General features: G+C 39.1%; 2 protein-coding genes across 5 annotated transcripts; one reads left to right on the forward strand and one right to left on the reverse strand.

Annotated features, from left to right (window-relative positions):
• Nucleotides 1–1,244: 1,244 nt before the first annotated feature.
• On the reverse strand, nucleotides 1,245–5,231 carry LOC138000032 (potassium voltage-gated channel subfamily A member 10-like). Its single transcript, XM_068846158.1, has 3 exons — nucleotides 3,127–5,231; nucleotides 2,478–2,723; nucleotides 1,245–2,142 (listed from the first exon to the last, which is right to left on the reverse strand). Exons 1-2 carry the CDS (start codon nucleotides 4,310–4,312, stop codon nucleotides 2,503–2,505), a joined length of 1,407 nt encoding a protein of 468 aa, XP_068702259.1. The 5' UTR covers nucleotides 4,313–5,231; the 3' UTR covers nucleotides 1,245–2,142; nucleotides 2,478–2,502.
• Nucleotides 5,232–6,058: 827 nt separating this feature from the next.
• LOC138000027 (acetylcholine receptor subunit alpha-type acr-16-like) lies at nucleotides 6,059–15,594 on the forward strand. 4 transcript variants are annotated; one of them, XM_068846146.1, is made up of 10 exons: nucleotides 6,172–6,245; nucleotides 6,332–6,474; nucleotides 8,173–8,306; nucleotides 9,010–9,054; nucleotides 9,459–9,565; nucleotides 11,200–11,660; nucleotides 12,036–12,259; nucleotides 12,989–13,097; nucleotides 14,278–14,880; nucleotides 15,166–15,594. In XM_068846146.1, exons 4-10 carry the CDS (start codon nucleotides 9,052–9,054, stop codon nucleotides 15,366–15,368), a joined length of 1,710 nt encoding a protein of 569 aa, XP_068702247.1. In that variant the 5' UTR covers nucleotides 6,172–6,245; nucleotides 6,332–6,474; nucleotides 8,173–8,306; nucleotides 9,010–9,051; the 3' UTR covers nucleotides 15,369–15,594. The 4 variants fall into 4 exon arrangements, with proteins under 4 accessions (XP_068702245.1, XP_068702246.1, XP_068702247.1 ...); XM_068846144.1 differs by lacking the exon at nucleotides 6,332–6,474 and having other exon boundaries at nucleotides 6,059–6,245; XM_068846145.1 differs by lacking the exon at nucleotides 6,332–6,474 and having other exon boundaries at nucleotides 6,115–6,239.
• Nucleotides 15,595–20,000: the final 4,406 nt, after the last annotated feature.

Raw genomic sequence — 20,000 nt, forward strand, 5'->3', positions numbered from 1 at the left:
AATATTTAATACTTTTTTACTGGGTTGACAGTATGGCAATCCCAGTCGGAAAAAGGGTGGCATTTGTTGGGTGTTTTTCTTTTTTTTTTCTTTTTTTCCGTGTCGGTAAAAGTCTTGCCTGTCACTCCCCTGCTAAGTGGTGTCTTTGTGCATAGAGCCTTCTGCGCGTATTTTCTTAGGATCGAGAGGGTAGTGGGAAATGCGTAGATTTCTCTGGTGGACACAGTAGAACGATTAAACCGGCAATGGCGTCGAAAGTCATGTAACGCGAATGGCGTTTTAGTGGATCTTTGAACAAAATTTACCCCTATGAAGCTTAATAATGGCAAGTCAATTGGATACTGAACAAGACAGGCGGTGGAATCTTAAAAGCGACGAGTAATGGACTTCGACAACAATCTGTCTCCCGTCGAGCCGTCTTTTACCAAGTGTGCTGTTATGTAGAACACTGAAGATTCGTAGGGCAGCGATAATAGTGAATTCAAAGACTAGACCAGGTGGATTGGGTGGAATCTCAAGCGTTAAAATCGCTGAAAAGGTAAGATTATTTTCGAAGCGATGCAATTGCGTGTCTTCATCACATGTTCCTTTGATCTCACATAATTGTGTTTTCCCTCAAAATATTCGCTTTTTCGCTTTCGCTCGAACATATTTACCTTTATTATATGTCCAGTAAATAGTTTTATCCTCTGGGATCAATTTTCCGTCGAAAAATCGGTTATTTGAGTGGTTTTTGGCAAACAGAGGTTAATTATTCGTAATGCGATCGCTTCCGTTGCCGTTAGCAACGGGTCGCAAATTTGACACTTTATCGCATTATCACATTACGCATTGATCGCTAATCCGATTATTCCTAAAAATGTAAAAATATTTGTGCCTCATCAGTTTTCGGTCGAATTTATGTCCAAGAAAGCAGATAAATTGCAGAAAATGTTAGTTTTGCATCCAAAAATTCGTAATGAACGCTAAAATGACCAAATTTTGCCTGGAAAACATATTTTACTGTTATTTTTCTTAAATTCTTTCGTTCAACTTTCGCTTTTATAAAATGTTTCAGTTGTCAGTAAATAAGTTATATGCTGTTGGAAAGTAGTTTATTATATGGTTTTTTAATTACCTTTTGCTTTGTTTTTGCAAGCCCGTAATCGGTCCGTGGGCATTACAGGAGAATAATGCCCTACAATTCAGTCACAATTAGCGAATCAGAGTGCTCGTTATATCGGCTACAAACACAAGCCATATAATAAATGGTTTTAATGACTCCCCAACTCGAAAAAATTTGCCTGGAACGCTGCACGTACCACAGGCAACCCAGTGTACCCTCACGGAGGGTCTAGTCTTAACAATACTGGGAGAATTATAAAATTACGGTATCTGTTACAGAGTCATACGATAACCGGATATTGCATTGCGTGCAACGAAAACACAAAAACTTGTTTCCAGTCACGCACACAATTCTTTGATACATATATCCCCAATTATCAGTCTCCTGGTCTTCCGTGGTTTACTGGTCATTGCGATTGCCTCTGAAGAAAGAGTTACCCAGTTCGAATCCCACTTGAAATGCCTTCTACGAAAAAGAGAAATCTTACACATGCGCAGGCATCGCAGGACCCGAAAAAAAAAATCCAAAGTCCAATAAAGGAGGCGAAAATTATACTTTATTCTTAAGTAATTATGAGTAAGAACTCGAGAAGCAGCGTAGACATGTTGTCGGCTGCACCGTGTAGCTAGAGGTGCGGGGTATTCTGCAATTGCTCCAATTCTTCCTTCAGGGATCAGTTGGAACCAGAATACTCATCAAGGCGAAGAAGAAGAAGAAGAAGAAGAAGAAGATGAAGAAGAAAGCAATTCTTTGCTTGCAAATTTAGGCACTCGCGATCGCCTTTCGGCCTTGGTGATCGATGCCCTGTTATGCCGGCTGAGGTGGAATTTTTTGGAAGAATCGTCCTTCAGATAGCTTGAATCGACGCACGTCTATCGTCTTTCGGAAAAACATGGACACGTATAATAGTATCTTTTCTGTTTTTTGCTTGCTTTCTACGACAAACCAGATTTTGACTAAAAGTTCCCGGACAGCAAAGCAACGACGGAACGTCATCAGTACCCAACTTGCATTGCGCGACATCAAGATGGCGGCACCTGGAAGCATTGAGGTTAGGGTTTGGGTTAGGGCGATCTTTGGAAGACGCTAAAAAAAATATATATTTCACGAGGTAATGCAATTTTTTGTAACAGATCTTCTAATAAGTGCAACTGGAACATTGCAAGTGACCTTTGTTAAAAGAGAGGAGTTTCCCATTAATGTCGAAAACGTGCAGTGTTTTACTTTAAAAAAAATTTAGCCTTGTATAAATTTTTTTTTTTTTAACTTCAACGATTTTTATGGACATTCTTCCTCTTTATTTAGTTAATGGCAAAACATACCGCTCAACTGACAGAAAGTACGACCCTACTTGTCTTACGTTTTCAAATACCTTTCTTTTACAGCATCATTCTTTTTTACATCGTAAACCGCCTTTTCTTGTCCTGAATTAAATTCTTGTTGATCTCATATTGAGTGTAAACTCGCTTGCTGCGCAGTTGCAGCTCGCTATCCTTATATTCTCTGACTTCGTTTTCGAGCTGTTGAAACCGATTAAATTTGTTAAAGATGATAGGTAGGAAAGGTGTGATGAGCAACACTCCTGACACTGAACAAATTCCACCAGTGATCTTCCCACCTGAAAACCACAAACAACGGTTATATGAATCATGCGCAATGGGTCTCACCGAACTGAGCTTCATGCTTGCCGGTGCTGACAAGCTAAGAAGCCAGGCCCGCGCATCCTGCGGTAATGAGATTAATATAATGTCAAACGGTTCTTTCTCCAGGATTAATGAGTCTAAACGATATAAGAAGTATACAAGAAGATAAGCACAACAGAGCAAGGTACCAATTGGCAAATGCAAGGTACCGTGGCAGCACGGGGTATATGATATATGAGCACGTATTATACGCCTAATTCTTAAGGAAACCACGAGAGGACCAGCTAGGTACGTACATGTACTTCGACCTAATTCAGGTAGCCCTGGGAATGACAATAAGATGGACTGAATAAAAGGGTAATCAAATACCACCTTTACCTAATGTTGTCGGTGCCATATCTCCATATCCGAGTGTCGTGATAGTTACCAGCGCCCACCAGCAAGAGATAGGTATACTTGCAAACGTCGTATCTTCGTCCCACTGCTCAAGGTAATATGCTGCACTCCCGAATACAACTGTTGCAATCAGTATGAGAAAGTTCATCGTCCAAAGATCTTTCAAGCAAGCTTTTATAGTTTTTCCTAGGACTTTCACTATTGAAACATAACGCGACTTCTTCATAACTCTGAAAATCTTGGAAAGGCGAAGAACTCGTACGATATACAACGAAGCTCCAAACTTCCTGGTGGAAATAATAAGGGAAATATAATACGGCGTGATCGCTAGCAAATCGATTACGTTTAAAGGTCTGAGAAAAAAATTCTTCTTTAGCGGAGACACCAAAAACCGTGCAAATAGTTCAAAAGAGAACCATGCAATACAAAAGGCTTCTAATAATGTCACAATTCTTAAACGTTCTTCTTTTTTGTTTGTGATGTCGCTCGAATTGTTCTTCGCAGGCTCTGAGGGTTTCAAATACCATACGAGCGTCAGCCTCTCTGGTCTCCCTGCTTCAGGTAGCGTATCAACACAAAGGATAACAGCAGATGTGATGATAATAGACAAGGACATCAAGTTATAGAACAAAGCAATTGTACTTGAATAAGGAATCTCGCAGATTTTCCAAACTTCCCTTTGGCATCTCCTTTTGGAAGTGTCCCTCTTCTTTTTAATAGCGCTCGGAATTGCAACATTGTTCATTTTGTCATATTCTTCCAAATATTGGTAAAGTCCAAAAAAATGCAACTCGTCTGCAAGTAGTTGTCCAGGGAACTCTTCATCCTTAGGAGAGACAAGCCTTCCTTTTGACACGTAAAACGTGAAGATGGTCTCGAAAGCAGTGCGGTTTCGATCAAAGAAATATTCATTGCGTATGCAGTCGTAGAAATACTTCCGCTTGTGCTTATGCGACAAAAGGCTTTCCGGATAGCGGGAAAGTAATTCCGTTGAGATGAAGTATTTCTTTCCGCTGATATTGGCTGTAATTCCGTTCCTTGGATGGCTTTTACGACGGTGCACAGATCCATATAAAGAACGGCGTTCTTTGATGCCATAAAACAGATTAGGTTCCGAGAGTTGTCGCCTTTTCTGTGGTTTGAGCTCTTGTCCGTGTAATTGAAGCATATGGATTATCTGAACAAGCGGTGGCAGAAGTAGCTGGTTGGTCTATACTCAAAAACAATTGAAGAAAAATCTCACTGAAACTCGCTGTATTGGAAACTGAAGGAAGTTATATCGCCAATTGAAAATTATTCACCCATCGCAGCGTCTTGTCTTCTTCTGCTGAATACAATTTGTTTCACTACTGAATTAATCTGTCATTAAGTGTTGTGGCATTAATTAATCGCTTCGGCGAAAATTCGTGTCTCTGAAAATATCCCGCCTTGCCGCTCAAAAACATGGCATTGTTATTATCATAACCTACCACATTCTAAACATCTCCTGTTTCCTTTACTGGCCGTCTCTTGAACAGTATTTCAGTAACACTTTTTATGAACTAAGCATGTAAGTTATTTTAAGTTAATGGCTCTGTTGTGATTATGGGACTGAAAACAAATATGCAATCAAACTTATCATGCGATTTTGTGTATATAAAACTTGATGTAACAATACGATTAGTCTGATATGTGAAGCGGAAAGTTTTAGCAAAACAAGAAATACAATGCAAGACTGAACGCAATCAGCGTTCAAGTTTGGTACTCCTGGTGGAAACATTCTTTGATCCTGAGATTATCGACCACCCCTCGAACATATTAAAATTGTTCGTCTGTTGTTCGGTGAAAAAAGTCTTAGGCAACTGTGAAATATTGAATGAACACATTCTTGCGATCTCTGTGTTTCATCGATTGAACGTAAGGTTAATTCTAAAAGAGAACTAAGTTTGTGATGTTAAGTTGTCAAACATGTGTTTAAATCTAGATGGTTGTGAGTATATGAGATTGACGTCATGCAGTGACAGCATCATGATGATGCTTCATTGCCTCTGCCGTGTTTCTTATCTGGCCTTACCCGCGGGCCTCAGTGTATTGAGCTGTTTTCTGTTTCGTAAGCTTTCTGCACAATATATTAGCAACCATGATGTGACGCTTTACACAGCAAACGCGCAACAAGCCCTTTCACAGACCTAATCGGCTAATGCAATGTTGTTCTTATAATTCAAATCTCCAGGGGTTATAAGATTCTTTGTGTGTTGTATTTGTGTTATAATTGTAATGTAGCATTCGCATTTAAATGATATCGAAATACTTGGAACAAAACGTTTAATTCCCAAAGGATTTGAATTGGGTACAACATTGCCTAGTTAGCCGATTGGGTCATAAGACACTCATTTTGGCAATCGTAACACACAGGAGGGTAGAAAGTAACTAGTGAGCATACAGTGGTTTGTGCCTTAACTTATAATAATAATAATAATAATAATAATAATAATGGAAACTTTATTTGTCTTCGAATACAGTTGTAAATCTCTCTACGTATAGGCAATTAACAACTGGCTGCTTGAAATTGAGTGATATACTTGTATACTGTATTTACAAATGAATAAAAAAAAAAAAAATATATATATATATATTACAGTTTTGTTAAGTCTGGGCTATCCCAAGTCTTATTTCTACGACAGAATATAAAATATGTTGCTCTAATGGCGAGACTTATCATTTTTTTGATTATATAGTGTTATAATAATAATAATAATAATAATAATAATAATAATAATAATAATAATAATAATAATAATAATAATAATAAGGTCTTGAAACTGTGTAATAACAGTTTTGATTGGCTAGTTCACGTAACCATACGGCAAAATTCCCTAGCTCGTTCTATTGGCGGATCAGTCGTTTACTTAAGAGAGAATATTCTCAATGAGGCACCTGTTTATTCGTCACGACGTCGTTGTTGACAACAGGTGCTTCAAGATGAGGAATATTTTAAAGAACCTTTTTCAGTCGTGATGATCAGTAATACTTGGAGATAAATGGTTAGAAGATGTTGGCAAATTCGGTAATCGTATTCGGAATATGCACTGGTCTCTCATTTTCACAGTATTCTGGTAAAGGTATAGCTGTAATTTTGAATGAGTTTTTAGGCTGAAAACATTTTGCTTCTTAGCAATGAATAGTCAGAGTAATTGAGGATCTGAAGGTTGTTCGTCATTAGTTAATTCAGGAATGAATGACTCAGTTCCATCCTTCCACGACTCTTTGTCTTGGTGAAAATGGTCAGAGCCACCTATAGGGTGTAAAAACGTGCTGATTTATGCCACTGAAAGCATGTTCAATTTCGAGGTTAGGAGTCCTTGTTTTTTATAAATTCAAATATCAGTTAGGTTTAACAGCGGTTCATGTTTCAGACCTGCGTTACTTAAGGTTCAAAATGACTAATGTTTATAAAAGTTGTTGATAACGACAAGTTGATTATTGATTCCAGAGTGGCTTGATTTGTCGGCCGCATTTGACTCTGTGAGTTATTTAGGCCAGCGAATCGTTTTTTTTTATTAGAGACACTACTCTGAATTGCCAGGGTTCATTCACATTCTAATTCAAATTCTCATTCTCGTAAACATGCAGTTTGCATCCGTTATCGAAAACGGCGATCTTCAGTCTGATTACAGGGCTCTTAGTGTTTTGGGCCACTGGCCGTATCCCTTTTAACAAGCTCACTGCATGGGTGATATAGCAAAGAAGCAATACACCGTTTCATCTTTATGCAGATGATACAAAGATGTATCATTCTGTCTGTTACGTCCAATTAGTGCGCCAATCATTTAGCCAGTTCAACGAGGCAGTTGAGCCTTGTGTGGTGAATAGATGGCACCGGTAACTTAAAGAGACTAAACTCTTAGTTTTTAATTCTAATGATCGTACAAAACCACCCCTCCATTATGTTTGAAGCGAAGATGATGACCATGTTATCGAGTCTAGAGGGCACCAAGGAATTCGAACTCGGACTGTAGGGAGCATTGTGGCGCTATGTAAATGAATATTACTATTTCTTCTTCGTCAAATCCTTCTTCTTCTTCTTGTTATTACTTTAATAATGATAATAATAGTAATAATAATAATAATAATAATAATAATAATAATAATTCTTCTTCTTCTTCTTCTTATTATTATTATTGCAGCAGTTAAAACTTTTGCTTGCAATATACAGTTAAAATGGTATGACCAGGCGCGAGAACATAGCCCGTTAACTATAGTGAAATCTTCATGCAAAAAATCTAAATTGAAAAGTTAAGAATATGTATAAAGACTGATTAGCTTAAAAAAAAAAAACTCTTTAAGACATCTATACAATACAATACATACTTAATTGACCGCTCCCCACAGGGCTTTTCAGGGCCAATGAATCAACGAAACAACAGAACACAACAACTACAACTGTTAAGAATCCCAACTGGCCGGAGGTAAACCAGTTGGCTATTTACAAGTGCAGCTGGGAAGTTGAACCAGGGACTACCAGGATCAAATTCAACGAGTGGTCAGAGCGGGTCTTAAACCCGGGATCTCCGGATCTCAAGGCAAGCGCCCTAACCACTGGGCCACATTGCCTCCTGAAAACGATACTCATAAAGTTTTTAAAATTCTCTTAAATATATTACTTATTCGGCTTTAGAAATCCTTTGACGGTTACATCATAACTTTAAAAGTCCAAAAGATGTTGAAGAAAGAGAGATAATAAATTCGAATGTGGTATTTAATTGTTTATGTTGCGACTTTAAACGTCCGAGAGATTTTTAGTGTTCCCGAGAGTACAGCCTTGTGCATGTTATAAAGAACTTCTTACTCTTACTTCCGACCAGCTCCTTCAGCTCGACTTCTTGTTATTTACTACTACTATTATATTTATGTCGCATAGTGTGTGTTATATAATTCCTTGTTCTTATGTTCCACTCTGGGTTAGGTTATATTCTTCTTCTTCTTTCTTCTTTTACGCCAAAGATCTCTCAGGATCCGTAGACGCATTCTGATTTATTCCTTCTGCAGGCGCTCCTAGCCAGGTTAAGGTAGCCGAATGGCAGCTATTGGATTCACTCTTCACAAATTACAGCAAGATTACACGACCTTCATTAACGGCCAACATTTCAGTCAACCTGGTTGTTTCTATCCTGGATAGTGTGGTATGTTATGTAACATAAATTGTTTCAAACCTCACATCAGATAGCTAGATAGATACTTGTGGCAGACTGAAGAGAAACCTTTGATAAAGAAAGAGAAAGCAAAGGGTGCGCGAGTCCTCCAAAGCGACTGTGCCTAATATCCATGCCCAAGAACTCGGGAAATCTCGTCGGATATCTTTTGTATGGAAAGTTTACACAGGGTTTTTCTTTTTAAAGGGGAAGTTTGTGACTTTTTATGGAAAATATATTATAGATACTGTGCATTGACCGATGTTCACCATCATGGTGGAATGGTGGACTGTGAACAACTTTTCACGCACCAAGGGGGTAAGCTTTCTGAATGATTCATTGATTCGGCATATTAATGGTTCATATTGAAGGACCCCGAAAAATGATTACGCTTTTCAGATGATCCTACACAAATATCGGTATCTCATTTCCTCTTTCTATCACGATAGCACGATTTTTCGTGTATTTTCAGAATCGTCGTGGGCGGTTTTTCCTTGGGTAGAATTGATCCACGTATGCTTAAAAAGTTGCCTCGTGTAACCAGAGCTGGAATGTTTGCTTTGGTTTAAAACTTTCCTACGACTGTACTAACCCTCGAAAGATTGCCGATAAAAGATATTTTGCTGTTTTCTGTAGAGAGGCAATTAGTATCCCTTCCCACGCTAACGCATTTTCGATGTGTTCTTAACTGCAGGATTCAAAGAAGGAAAAAATTGGCTTAAGAGTCTGGTTTCGAATGGTAGGTATAATGCCTTACAGAGCAATTTTCTCCTTGGACCTCTTATTGAATGATCCAGTATCCCTGCTATCGCCATTAGAACTGAACGTCTAATTCCTTGTTCCTTCCTTGTTTTTAGATTATCACTAGTATCGATTTCTCTGCTTTCATTTATCTTGATAAAACAGCTAGACAATGTAAACCAATGCTAATAGCCTATCACAGGGGATTGTTTTTACCAGTGGAACCTCCTCGGGACCAGGGCAGGTTTCCGCTAATTAATTAGAGGTTGGGTTAGAGTCAAATATTAGTATAAACATTTTTCCTGCACCAAATGCTGTGTCCCCTGAATTGAGGTATCTCCTGAATAGAGGTGTCCTAAAGGAGAGGTTCTAGCTGAGTATTCAAAATTATTATTTTTTCAGTTCTGGACCGACTACAGACTCAAGTGGAATACATCTCAGTTTAACATAACCTCGCTGACTGTTAATTTTGACGACATATGGACACCAGATGTGGTACTTTATTCAGCGTGAGTAAAGCTTATAAGACAAAAAAGTGTCATTTTGCTTGTTACCTCGATCCTTTTGGCCCAGTTCACACGTATAAGACATACCGGTTTTGATCATTTATTTACTTTTGTGACGACGAAGCTGCAGATGAAAAGAAAGTGAACTTCAATTAAGATTGCAGCTTTCCATATGAGAATCATGCCATGCAGGGTTCTCGCCAACCAAAAAATATAAGTTGATACTTTTCCGAGAAAAGCTGACCTTCACTTTATGAAGGAAGGAGTAACGTCGTCTACGCATTTATATGGCCCTATCCATGGTGCGCCATTTTTTTTCGTAATAGGATTGACGTCCAGGTATTAAAGCAAACGTTATAAAGCTGTAGAAAAAGAGTGTGAGCGGCCATAATGAGAGTTGTGTCTCTCAGACAGAGTATTGTGTTAATTGAAATTCTGCCTTGTTTAGAACTTTAATTCCCTCAATCCTGTTATCGTCTCTTACGTAATTTCCAAGTGGGCATCATGCCCTGTTTTTATTTTAAGCTACCTTACATAGGCCATTTTTCTGTCGTAACTCAGAAAACGATCCATCTCTTTATCAAGCGCCACTGCAATGATTTGGACATCAAACTGGTTTTTTCCTCCTTTAAAGATAGGCAACTTGCTTGGTGTAAAAGACCCTATCCCTGGCGGGCTTCGTTCACGTGTGGTTTATAAGTTTGCATGTGCGGGCTGTAATGCCTGTTATGTCGGCGAAACAACCAAGGCATTTTTCCAAACGCGTGCGTGAGCACTTAGTCAGTGATAGGGCCTCTCACATTTTCCAACACCTACAGAATTCCGAACAATGTCGCGCCCTGTCTTCAGGGGACTGTTTCCATATTTTAGATCACGCCTCTACGACTTTTCAACTCAAGATAAAAGAGGCTTTTCATATTCAAAGAGAACAACTTTCTCTTAATCAACAACTGCATCACGTAAATCTAAAACTATCCTTTTAATTCTGACATTGTCACGTTTTATGTACATTCCGTTGTTACGGGCATAATTAGCACTTTTTCCGACTTATAAATTCAACTTAACGCTTTGTACATTAATCAACTGAAGATGACAGAAGTTTCTGTGGAAACATGTCTTGTAATTTCAAAAGTTTTGTCGTTTTCTTTAAATTTTTTTTTTAAATTATAAAATGTCTTAGATTTTTTAAAATTCTTATAAAAAGTCGATATTTTGATAATTCATCTCGTTTTTATATTCTTGAAGTTTCGCAATAAGAAGTTCAGTCATTAAGTGATTTCACTGCCAAGTTGACGTTCTTTTTTCCACACGCTCTTCATGCGCATTCGCCTCTGCCATTTTGCTACAGGCTGCGCACGGGCGAGAACGCTGAACCGCAAAGAGAGTGACGTTCAAGCGATCCCCGGTCAGATGGGCCAGTGCTCACAGGAAAAAAATTAAGATACTTCGCCCACATTGTTCGACGTGAATGAGATGGAATATCCCCGTAAGACTTATGATAAAGCGAAGTTTAGTTTGAAGGAGGCGTTTCCGTTGACGTCGCCGTCGTAGATCTTAAGGTCCCTAATATCTTTCCGGATGAGCAGTTTTAAGAAACATTTACAAAACTGTAATTACTAAACTTTTTTTTTTCTCAGAGTTGGCACCGTGAGGTCCTTCGGAATTTCTTCTGAAGATGGGCTTGATATTAATGTCATCATTTACAGCGATGGACTTGTTTTCTTCACCCAACCCACTACTATACAAAGCGCATGTGCAATGAACATTGCTCACTTTCCCTTTGACGATCAGATGTGTGAGTTGACTTTTGGATCCTGGAGTATGGACCTTTCCATGCTTCGGCTAAAACTATGGGAAGGAGGGATAGACTTGTCAGATTTCATCGAAAACAACATGTGGAGCTTGCTGGATATCTCTGCCAAGGCAAAGGATGAAATATATACCATACAAGATGTTCCCTTCTCTGTTTTGATTTTCACCATACACATAAGACGAAAGGCACTTTTCTACATTGTCAACTTCATTGCACCGCCAGTTACCATTTTGCTGTTGTCACCATTGCTTTTTCTGATTCCACCAGAAGTGGGAAAACGAATGGGTAAGAGCATTCTCTTTTGAGTCTGACCGATTGACAATGCACTTTATCCATCAACTATGACGCCGTTAGATCGTCCATTAGAGAAAGGACTTGAGAGTGTATGGACTGTTCAGTCGTGACCAACGCCTCGAAGATGACTTTCCCCCAGATTGTCAAAATGTTAGTCACCAACACCAGTCTTTCTCTGAGTGATATTGCCGTCTTTTTCAATATGTGCTGCGGTGGGTTCAAGGCATTTCCATTTTTATCAATCCAATCAATATGAATTTTCTTGCATGTCTTTCGGGGACAACATCACTCTAATTGAATATCGCTGTGATAGAGCAAAGCAGTATCGAATTAATTCCATCACTTTATCTAAAACTGTTCTTTCAGAGGCTGGTATAAACCTCCTTCTAAGTCTGTCCGTTTATCTTCTTTTGGTGAACTCCAAGATGCCAAGCACATCAACTTACTTTCCTCTGCTGACAAAATTCTACGCCTGCGCAATAATCATCCTTGTGTTGGCCATGTGTTGTACCTGCGTGGTGTACGCGATGTACTTCATGAATTCGTCGGGACTCCAAACACATGATTCAATTGTGGCCCAGACACTCAGGGTAATGTGTTTTAAAAAAGAAGAGGTGGCTAGTTAAATTAAATATGCCCTTTTGAAGCCTTTATGACATGCACTGATTATGGTTTTGACCTGTATCACTATTTGAAAACCCATTCTTCCCTTTTCCGTTCGCCTTACGCCTTCCGTTGTTTTCTCCCGCCCGTTACTGGAAGGAATCCAGTTTACTTTCCTACCTTCTTATAAATTCTCGAGGAAATAATCTTGCAGTAGCTACTCTATCCTGTGCGAGAGTAAATAAAGACATATCGGGTACTCCATTTTTACGAAATTTCATATTTTTTGTGGCAACTGCATAATAAAACGGTATTTGCCAAATACACCGATCAAGTAGACGAAATTGCGCGAAATTACAAGGTAGTCACAGGGTCTCACAATTGCTTGAGAACGAAAACTGGTTAAATAATACAGGAATTCTAGGCCTTCAACCTTTGAAGGTGCTTGATGATGTCCAAACTGATTTTACGGAAAGTAAGTTAAAACCTTCTGTTTAAGTTTTAATTGAAATTTCCGAAATGTTTTGGTCAAACGGAAAGCGTTAATCATGGATAAATTCCCTCATCAGTACAGTACTTCACAAATTATTCCTTTCTATAGATCTGTATCATCAGCGTACTGGCCGGTGATATGGTGGATATGTAGTGAGACATTTTTGGGAGTAACCTCTTCAAGTTCCAGTGCTTAGCTAATCATGTAACATTGTGCTTTGCAGGATTTTGTTATTCGGTGGTTGAAGCCGTTGCCCTTTGGCTGTCCGTGCAGACTTCGCTTAACCTTAAAGTCTCAAAGAAGTCAATCAAAAGTCCAACCCTTGGAAACAGGTACTGTGACATCTTTTCATTGATGATTTTACGATCTTAAATAATAATTTTGGCATTACGTTGGGCTATCCAAGTAGCAACTTAAATAATCGAGTGGATAGCTCTAGACTATTCAAATGTCCAAAAAGGTTCATAATGATATCATCTTTATTCATTTAATTAAATGAAAAAGAAAGATACCAGAGGTTATCCCTATGGAGGATATCCGTCCCACAGCCGGATGTAATTGACTGAAAGTCGATTTTGATGAGGGAGGAAAACCGTAGCAGTACCCGGAAAAAAAACCCTCGGAGTCAGATTGAGATCGACTGAAACTCAGCCCACATACGACCACGAGACCAGTGTTGAGCCGGAGTCGCAGAGGTGGGAGGCGCGCTTGATAACCGCTAAACCACCCTTACTCCTCTCACGTTGATGACAAGCATGCTACTTATACTAGAAGGAAGTATGACGTCGGATATGATAAGCGACAAAGGTCTCCTTGATGTTGGATATAAAACTTCGATGTCAAATATGAAAATCAAGACTCAAATTTGAAAATTGGATGTCAAATTCCGATGTTGAATTTTGGCGGAGTTATAAATCTCCATATCGTCGACTCTAAGAAATGCGAGTCGCCGCTATTTTAAGGGTTCAAAGCGAGAAATGGAAGAGATATCAGCCTCTCGATCAATGGAACAGTTATATATAAGTTCCACGAATAGATGCAACCTATTGAAATTCGAAAGATAACTTTCTCTTCTTGAAATCGTTATCTAAGTTTTGAGTTTCCCCTTTAGTGATACTAAGATCTACAAATCTAGTTATGTAAAAGCAAATAGAAAAATTCAAATATAATTTTAATTTTTTTCTATGTGTAAATACTACTGCGTATAACAGTCCATTTTCTAGCGATAATTTATTGTTGACGTCGTTAATTTAACTCATTTGCTGTTTATTAGGGTTGAGGTTGAGTTTCTCTGTATCATCTCGGTTAAAACTGTTAACAATTTGAATGAACATGCATAAGGTTACCGACAGACGATTCGTTTGTTTGGTTGTTCTCACTGTAGTCCAACTTCCGTTCCACTGCACACTTCTGTCCATGGTGGATGGTACAAGACTTTTAACTAAGACTGTACTGCTACTTTTGTCTTTCTAAGTTATTATAAGTTTTTCAACATATTCATATTGCCCGCAGATTTCAATCCAAACAAGTCTGCAAATAGCAATCAAGGTGGAAGGAGCGAAATAAAACCAAGCGATAACCACGAACAAGATGCCACTACAAGCCAAGACCCATCGTTACCGGTGGTGATGAAAAGTGACACCTTGCCCTGGATCTCGGCAGGAAACTCTGAAGATACAGAGGAGCACCTTGTCTGGGAAGAAAAGTCTTCAGGCGATCTCAGCAGCAAGAGCAGTATTTCCAGTATTTTTTCTTTTAAGTCACACGAAGATTTTAACATTTTGACAAAGGTTTATTTTACACTGCCCTCGGCCGAGAACAATACACATGTAGGTGTCAGCGAAAAGGGTAAAAAGGTTACTTTTTACCACCATAAAACAGGAACAGTGAAACGAAGGGCGACCATTAAAACGTGTGACGGATCTGTAGTGAAACAAACAGAGCATACCCTGCTTACGACCGCGGGATCTTCCTGGTTCTCTCAATCGTCATGTGAAGAGTTCATGGATTCCTCGAATGGAAACGAAGAAACGAAGAAAATGTGCAAGGAGATCTCGCCTCGATTAAGTAAAGATGTTAATTTTGACACAAGTAATAAAAAAGATTCAACGTCAGGTATGATTTAACTATAGAAGCAGTCTGATGTTGTAGTTGCGTTAAACATTAAATCTGTTCCCACACTATGAGTTGCTCCGTTGGTCTGTCTGAATTTGAAACCAGCCAACGTCCGTTATTCAGTCAGTCGCTTGGTCGGTGGGTGGGTGGGTCGCTCAATTAATCAAGTAAATCAATCAATCAATCAATCAGTCAATCAATCAATCAATCAATCAATCAATCAATCAAATCAATCAGTCAATCAGGTGTTTAAGACGTCTAATACTGGTGCGTTTTTCCTTTCAGATGATCAAGGTCCGGACCTTTTCAGCCATTTTGTCAATTCTTTTGATGCAGAAAGCTCGAAGATAAGAAATATGCAACAGTGGCGGAGAGCAGCAATGGCCCTAGATAGAATGTTTATTATTCTATTGTTCATTAGTATCATGGTATCTTTTTCAAGTTGCCTTTTACTTGCGCCTAGGGTCAGGCAGTCATTCAGTCCATGATAAGTGACGGCGCCGTCTGACTTGTAACACATTTAACGAAACAGCGTTATTACATTAGATGAAGAGATACTTTTAAATTCGTTTAGTTTAATTAATAATCAAAACCAATGGATCTACTCGCTGAGCATATATTCTTTTTCGATTTTAGTACATTTATTTAGGTTTTTTTCTTACGACTTGGAATTAAATGATTGCAGTTTCATATAGCTGCAGGCTTGCAAGCAAATCTGTAGTCATTTACATAGGCTTTTGAGCCTGGCAGCAGCCGAAGTTGTTCGGATAGGCCTTTGACAAAGGGTAAAACCGCAGTAGTGAATGAAGGGGGTACTTCTAAAGAAACTGTGGTGCTGCGTCGGTGGGGAAGTAATAGTGATGACTCCGATTTTTCCAGCAAATCAGAGGAGATGTGCCAGTTCTTCGAAAAACGTGGCTATCCCGTCTCTGTGGTCAAAGCGGGCCATCATCATGCCCAACAATTTGATCGACAGTCAGTACTACAAACGTTCCATTCACCCTCACTTTCCATCCTCATAATCACGCAGTCAAAAGTATCATTCTTAATAACTTTAAATTACTCCAAAATGATTCCGAGACTGGCAGAATCTTTTCGCAACCTCCACAAATTTCATTCAAACGCGACAAAAACGTAGGCAACTTTTTAGTTAGAAGCGCGCTCAAAACTAACGAGCAACCCGGCACTTTCAAATGCGCGCGCTCAAGACGCAAAACTTGTCCTTTCACTCTTAACATAAATATCGGGATCTAAGCGATCTGTTAAGGTCACCGATCGTTTGACATGTACCTCCGCAAATGTCATTTATTGCATAACCTGTACGTTATGCAATAAATTATACATTGGCGAGACAGGTAGACGACTAGGCGACCGATTCCGCGAACACCTTCGCGATGTTGAGAAGAATGATAAGGATGCATCTAAGCCAGTCGCTCGTCATTTTAATCTCCCTAACCACTCCAAAAAACACATGGCTATCTGCGGCCTTTCCCTACATCAAGGTACGACGGAAAGCCGCAAGAATCTAGCACAAAAATTCATCTTTCAAATCGGCACCCTTAATCCCCACGGTATTAACGAACGCTTTTCATTTAACTAATGCATTCCTATTTTTCACGTTTCCATGTTACCACCAATAGCGTAGCTCCTACTCCACTATAAAAACTGCACACAACCCATAATTCCTCGATCCGCTCTGACGAAGGGCTAACCCTCGAAACGTCAGCTTTTAGAATCTCTGTACGGTGGTCAATTTGCATTATCAACTCCTCTGATAAAACCAAATTTTTGCATTCGCCCAATATTGGAGTACAGTTGCCCAGTATACCATAACAGTTTGCCTGCTTTCCTTTCGCATGACCTGGAAGCCATTCAAAAGCGCGTAATGCGCATTATCTACTCTCCCTGCTCATACCAACAGGCCCTTGTAATGGCCGAGCTTCCACTACTAAAAGATCGTCGACAAGAACTGACAAGCAAGCTTTTCAAGGGGATCCTAGAAAAAGACGACTACAGACTACATGAACTCTTGCCTGAACTAAACAACAACTCAGTAAATCTTAGGAGAAAGCGCAAGTTCCACATTAAGTATAACACTATTAGGTTTAGGGACAGTTTCATTTTATCCAATGCTTTGAAGTTATAGCTGTTCTACGCATTATAAAATATACTAAATTTTATATATTTATATATATAAAGTCATATATTTATATAGGATCAACTAATATGGTTTAGGATTGGTAGGCCATGCAGGCCATTTTATCCAATGCTGTGAAGATACAGCTGTTCTCTTCTACGTATTAGTTATTATCATTATCTTTGTATTTATATTTTTTGCTCTTTTACTTGTAAGTTATATATTTATTAGGTGTATTTAATTTAGTGTCTTACTATTATTCGATTTCATATTGTTAATTTAGCATAATTCTGCCCTTTGGCTGCAAAGATTTTTGTAAATGTTCTATCTATCTATCTATCTATCTATCTATCTATCTATCTATCTATCTATCTATCTATCTATCTATCTATCTACTGAATCTATCTATCTATCTATCTATCTATCTATCTATCTATCTATCTACTGAATCTATCTATCTATCTATCTATCTATCTACCTACCTACCTACCTACCTACCTATCTATCTATCTATCTATCTATCTATCTATCTATCTATCTATCTATCTATCTATCTATCTATCTATCTAGACTTGTACTCGATCGTGGGCTCAGCACTGCTTCTCGATTTCCTGGTCTTGGTGATTTTCTGCAAGAAAGAAAGAGGGTAACCATTAGAGACATGTACAGAAGAAAGGTGCTTTTTCTCCTTGGAGATAACAGAGGGTTTTGTTACGAGACGTTTGGCGCGCTCGTAGAGGCACTTAACAATACCGCGTTTTACTGTTTGCGTGTGGTGGCTACCTGTACACGCTGGTGGTGAGGCGGCCGTCCGGTTCTCTTGAAACTGCGGTGTCAAGGAAATCCCAACTGGCCGGAGGCAAACCAATCGGCTATTTATAAGTGCAGCTGGGAAGTTGCTTAATGTACGATACAAATAAAGCAATCAAATGTAACTTTGTGTCTTAAGGCAAAATGTAAAGAAAACAAAACGATCGAGGGACACAATGTTCGTTACATGTATTGAAGCATATTTCAGCATAAAACCGCAACAACATTTATAAATGCGATAATAACACTGATTTATAACAAAACGTCAGGTTCAGCCCTGCAGGTTCACACGGCAAATGTTGATCATTTTAAACAACGTTCGCCTTTACAATTGCGGTATTTCATTGTTAATAATTCAAAACAAAGCTATCGAGGATTGTCTGCTTGAGGGAGATGTCACACATATGTTAACCGGAAAAGTGGTCACTTTACTTGTAGTTGGACAAGTTTTTCATTCCCGTAAAACTCGGCAAACTTAGCAAGGTCATCAGTGACTACTACTGCTTCTCTCACCGACTCAAACTTCAGTTTACGTAACGTTGATTGCTGAGTGTGGATACTCCCGAACACAGTGAACGGGGCTTATTTTATATTTGAAGTACCTTCCTTTGTAGAGAAGCCAAATTACAAACAAAAATGAATGGAATTAAAATGTTCCCCGAGCAATGATCATCGACGATCCGCACGACTGAATGAAGTTTCATGACTTTTAACTCAGTTTCATAAGTCGTTGATTCAACTGGCCGTTATATATTGAGAAGTTATTTGGGCAGTTGGGACGAGCGTCACTGTCCGTTGTCATTGTGGAGAGGTGGCCGTTGTAGAGAAGTTAATAAGAGTGAATGTACGGACCGTCCGTCGGGACAACTTGAAAAGAGTGGCTGCTGTGCAGAGTTGGCCGTTATTGGAGGTTCAACTAGACACGGGTCACCCCAAACTGTCATCGAAGAGAATGAGAGTCACCTTTTTTAGCAGTCCGTGTAGCATGAAATTTTTGCGGCTCGAATTGACTGAAATTTCCGCTGGGAACTGATTTTTGTGGTTTTCTTTTCAAGAAGCAAGACATCAACATGGAAAGTATTCCAACGAGCCTGAAGGTATTTCCGGTTACAACAAACATTTCCAGTCAAGCTGCATGTAAAAGCCGATTTTGAAGTTGGTTTGTTGCAGGAGTTGACTCTGCGCCAATGTTGACTCTATCCCAATGAATAACACAATTAAGTGGATTAAAAGCCATTTTAAATTACATTATAACGGGAGTAAATTTTTGCGGTTTTTAATATTGCTGCTTTTTTTTTCTGCTGGAACTTAGTTTTTGTGGATCAAGAACCATTCGCAAAATCCGCAGATATTAAACCCCGCAAAATAAAATCACGTTAGACAAAAAAGAACTGAGCTAAGACTTAGTTGAGTGCGCCATATTGAAACGATGTATACTGGAGCAGCGTTTACACGAACGCGGTTTCACATCGACACGGTTTCATGACTTCGAAACCACGTCAAAATCGATGCGGTTTGGAAGTGTTTACACACAATCCTTTTCGCTCGAAAATCAAAGTCGTGATGGTATAAGCGAGCGCTGCACTACGTCCTAAATTCACCATTTCGAATCGAACAATGCAAATCTCGCGCCAAATTAGAAACCGTATTCAAATCGATGCTGTTTTGCTGTTTACACGAGAGATGAAACCATATCGTTTTGAAAACACTCCACTTTTGGCAGCATTTTCAAATCGACCCGGTTTCGCCAACGGTCTCGATCGGAGTCGTGTAAACAGAAGGCGTAAGATTCCGCATCGAAAACGATGCGGTTACAAGTGCAATTGCGTTCGTGTAAACGCTTGCCTGGGATTGTCATGCCGGTGGACTGGTTGAGCTCTCACCACTCCTCTCAACCAAGTCTGTCCCCGTCAACACTAATTTCCATCCCTCAAACTGACATTGACCAGGGGCACCCAACGTCAATTTTCGGAAAATATCTGTTCGGGAGTCCATTTGAGATCTAGAAGTTTCGGAACATTTGTTGTAAAATTTCTTGCTTGCCTGCCTGTCCTAGGATTTTTGAACATCTAAAAAATGGTATAATTGCCCATTTTTAACGGGTTTTTACCCTAAAAAGGTCACCTAGAATTTTCGGGAGCCTTTTTTCTGGCTGAAATTTTCGAAAAGGTAA

Source organism: Montipora foliosa, chromosome 4 (genome assembly GCF_036669935.1).
Source record: "Montipora foliosa isolate CH-2021 chromosome 4, ASM3666993v2, whole genome shotgun sequence".
NCBI lineage: Eukaryota > Metazoa > Cnidaria > Anthozoa > Scleractinia > Acroporidae > Montipora > Montipora foliosa.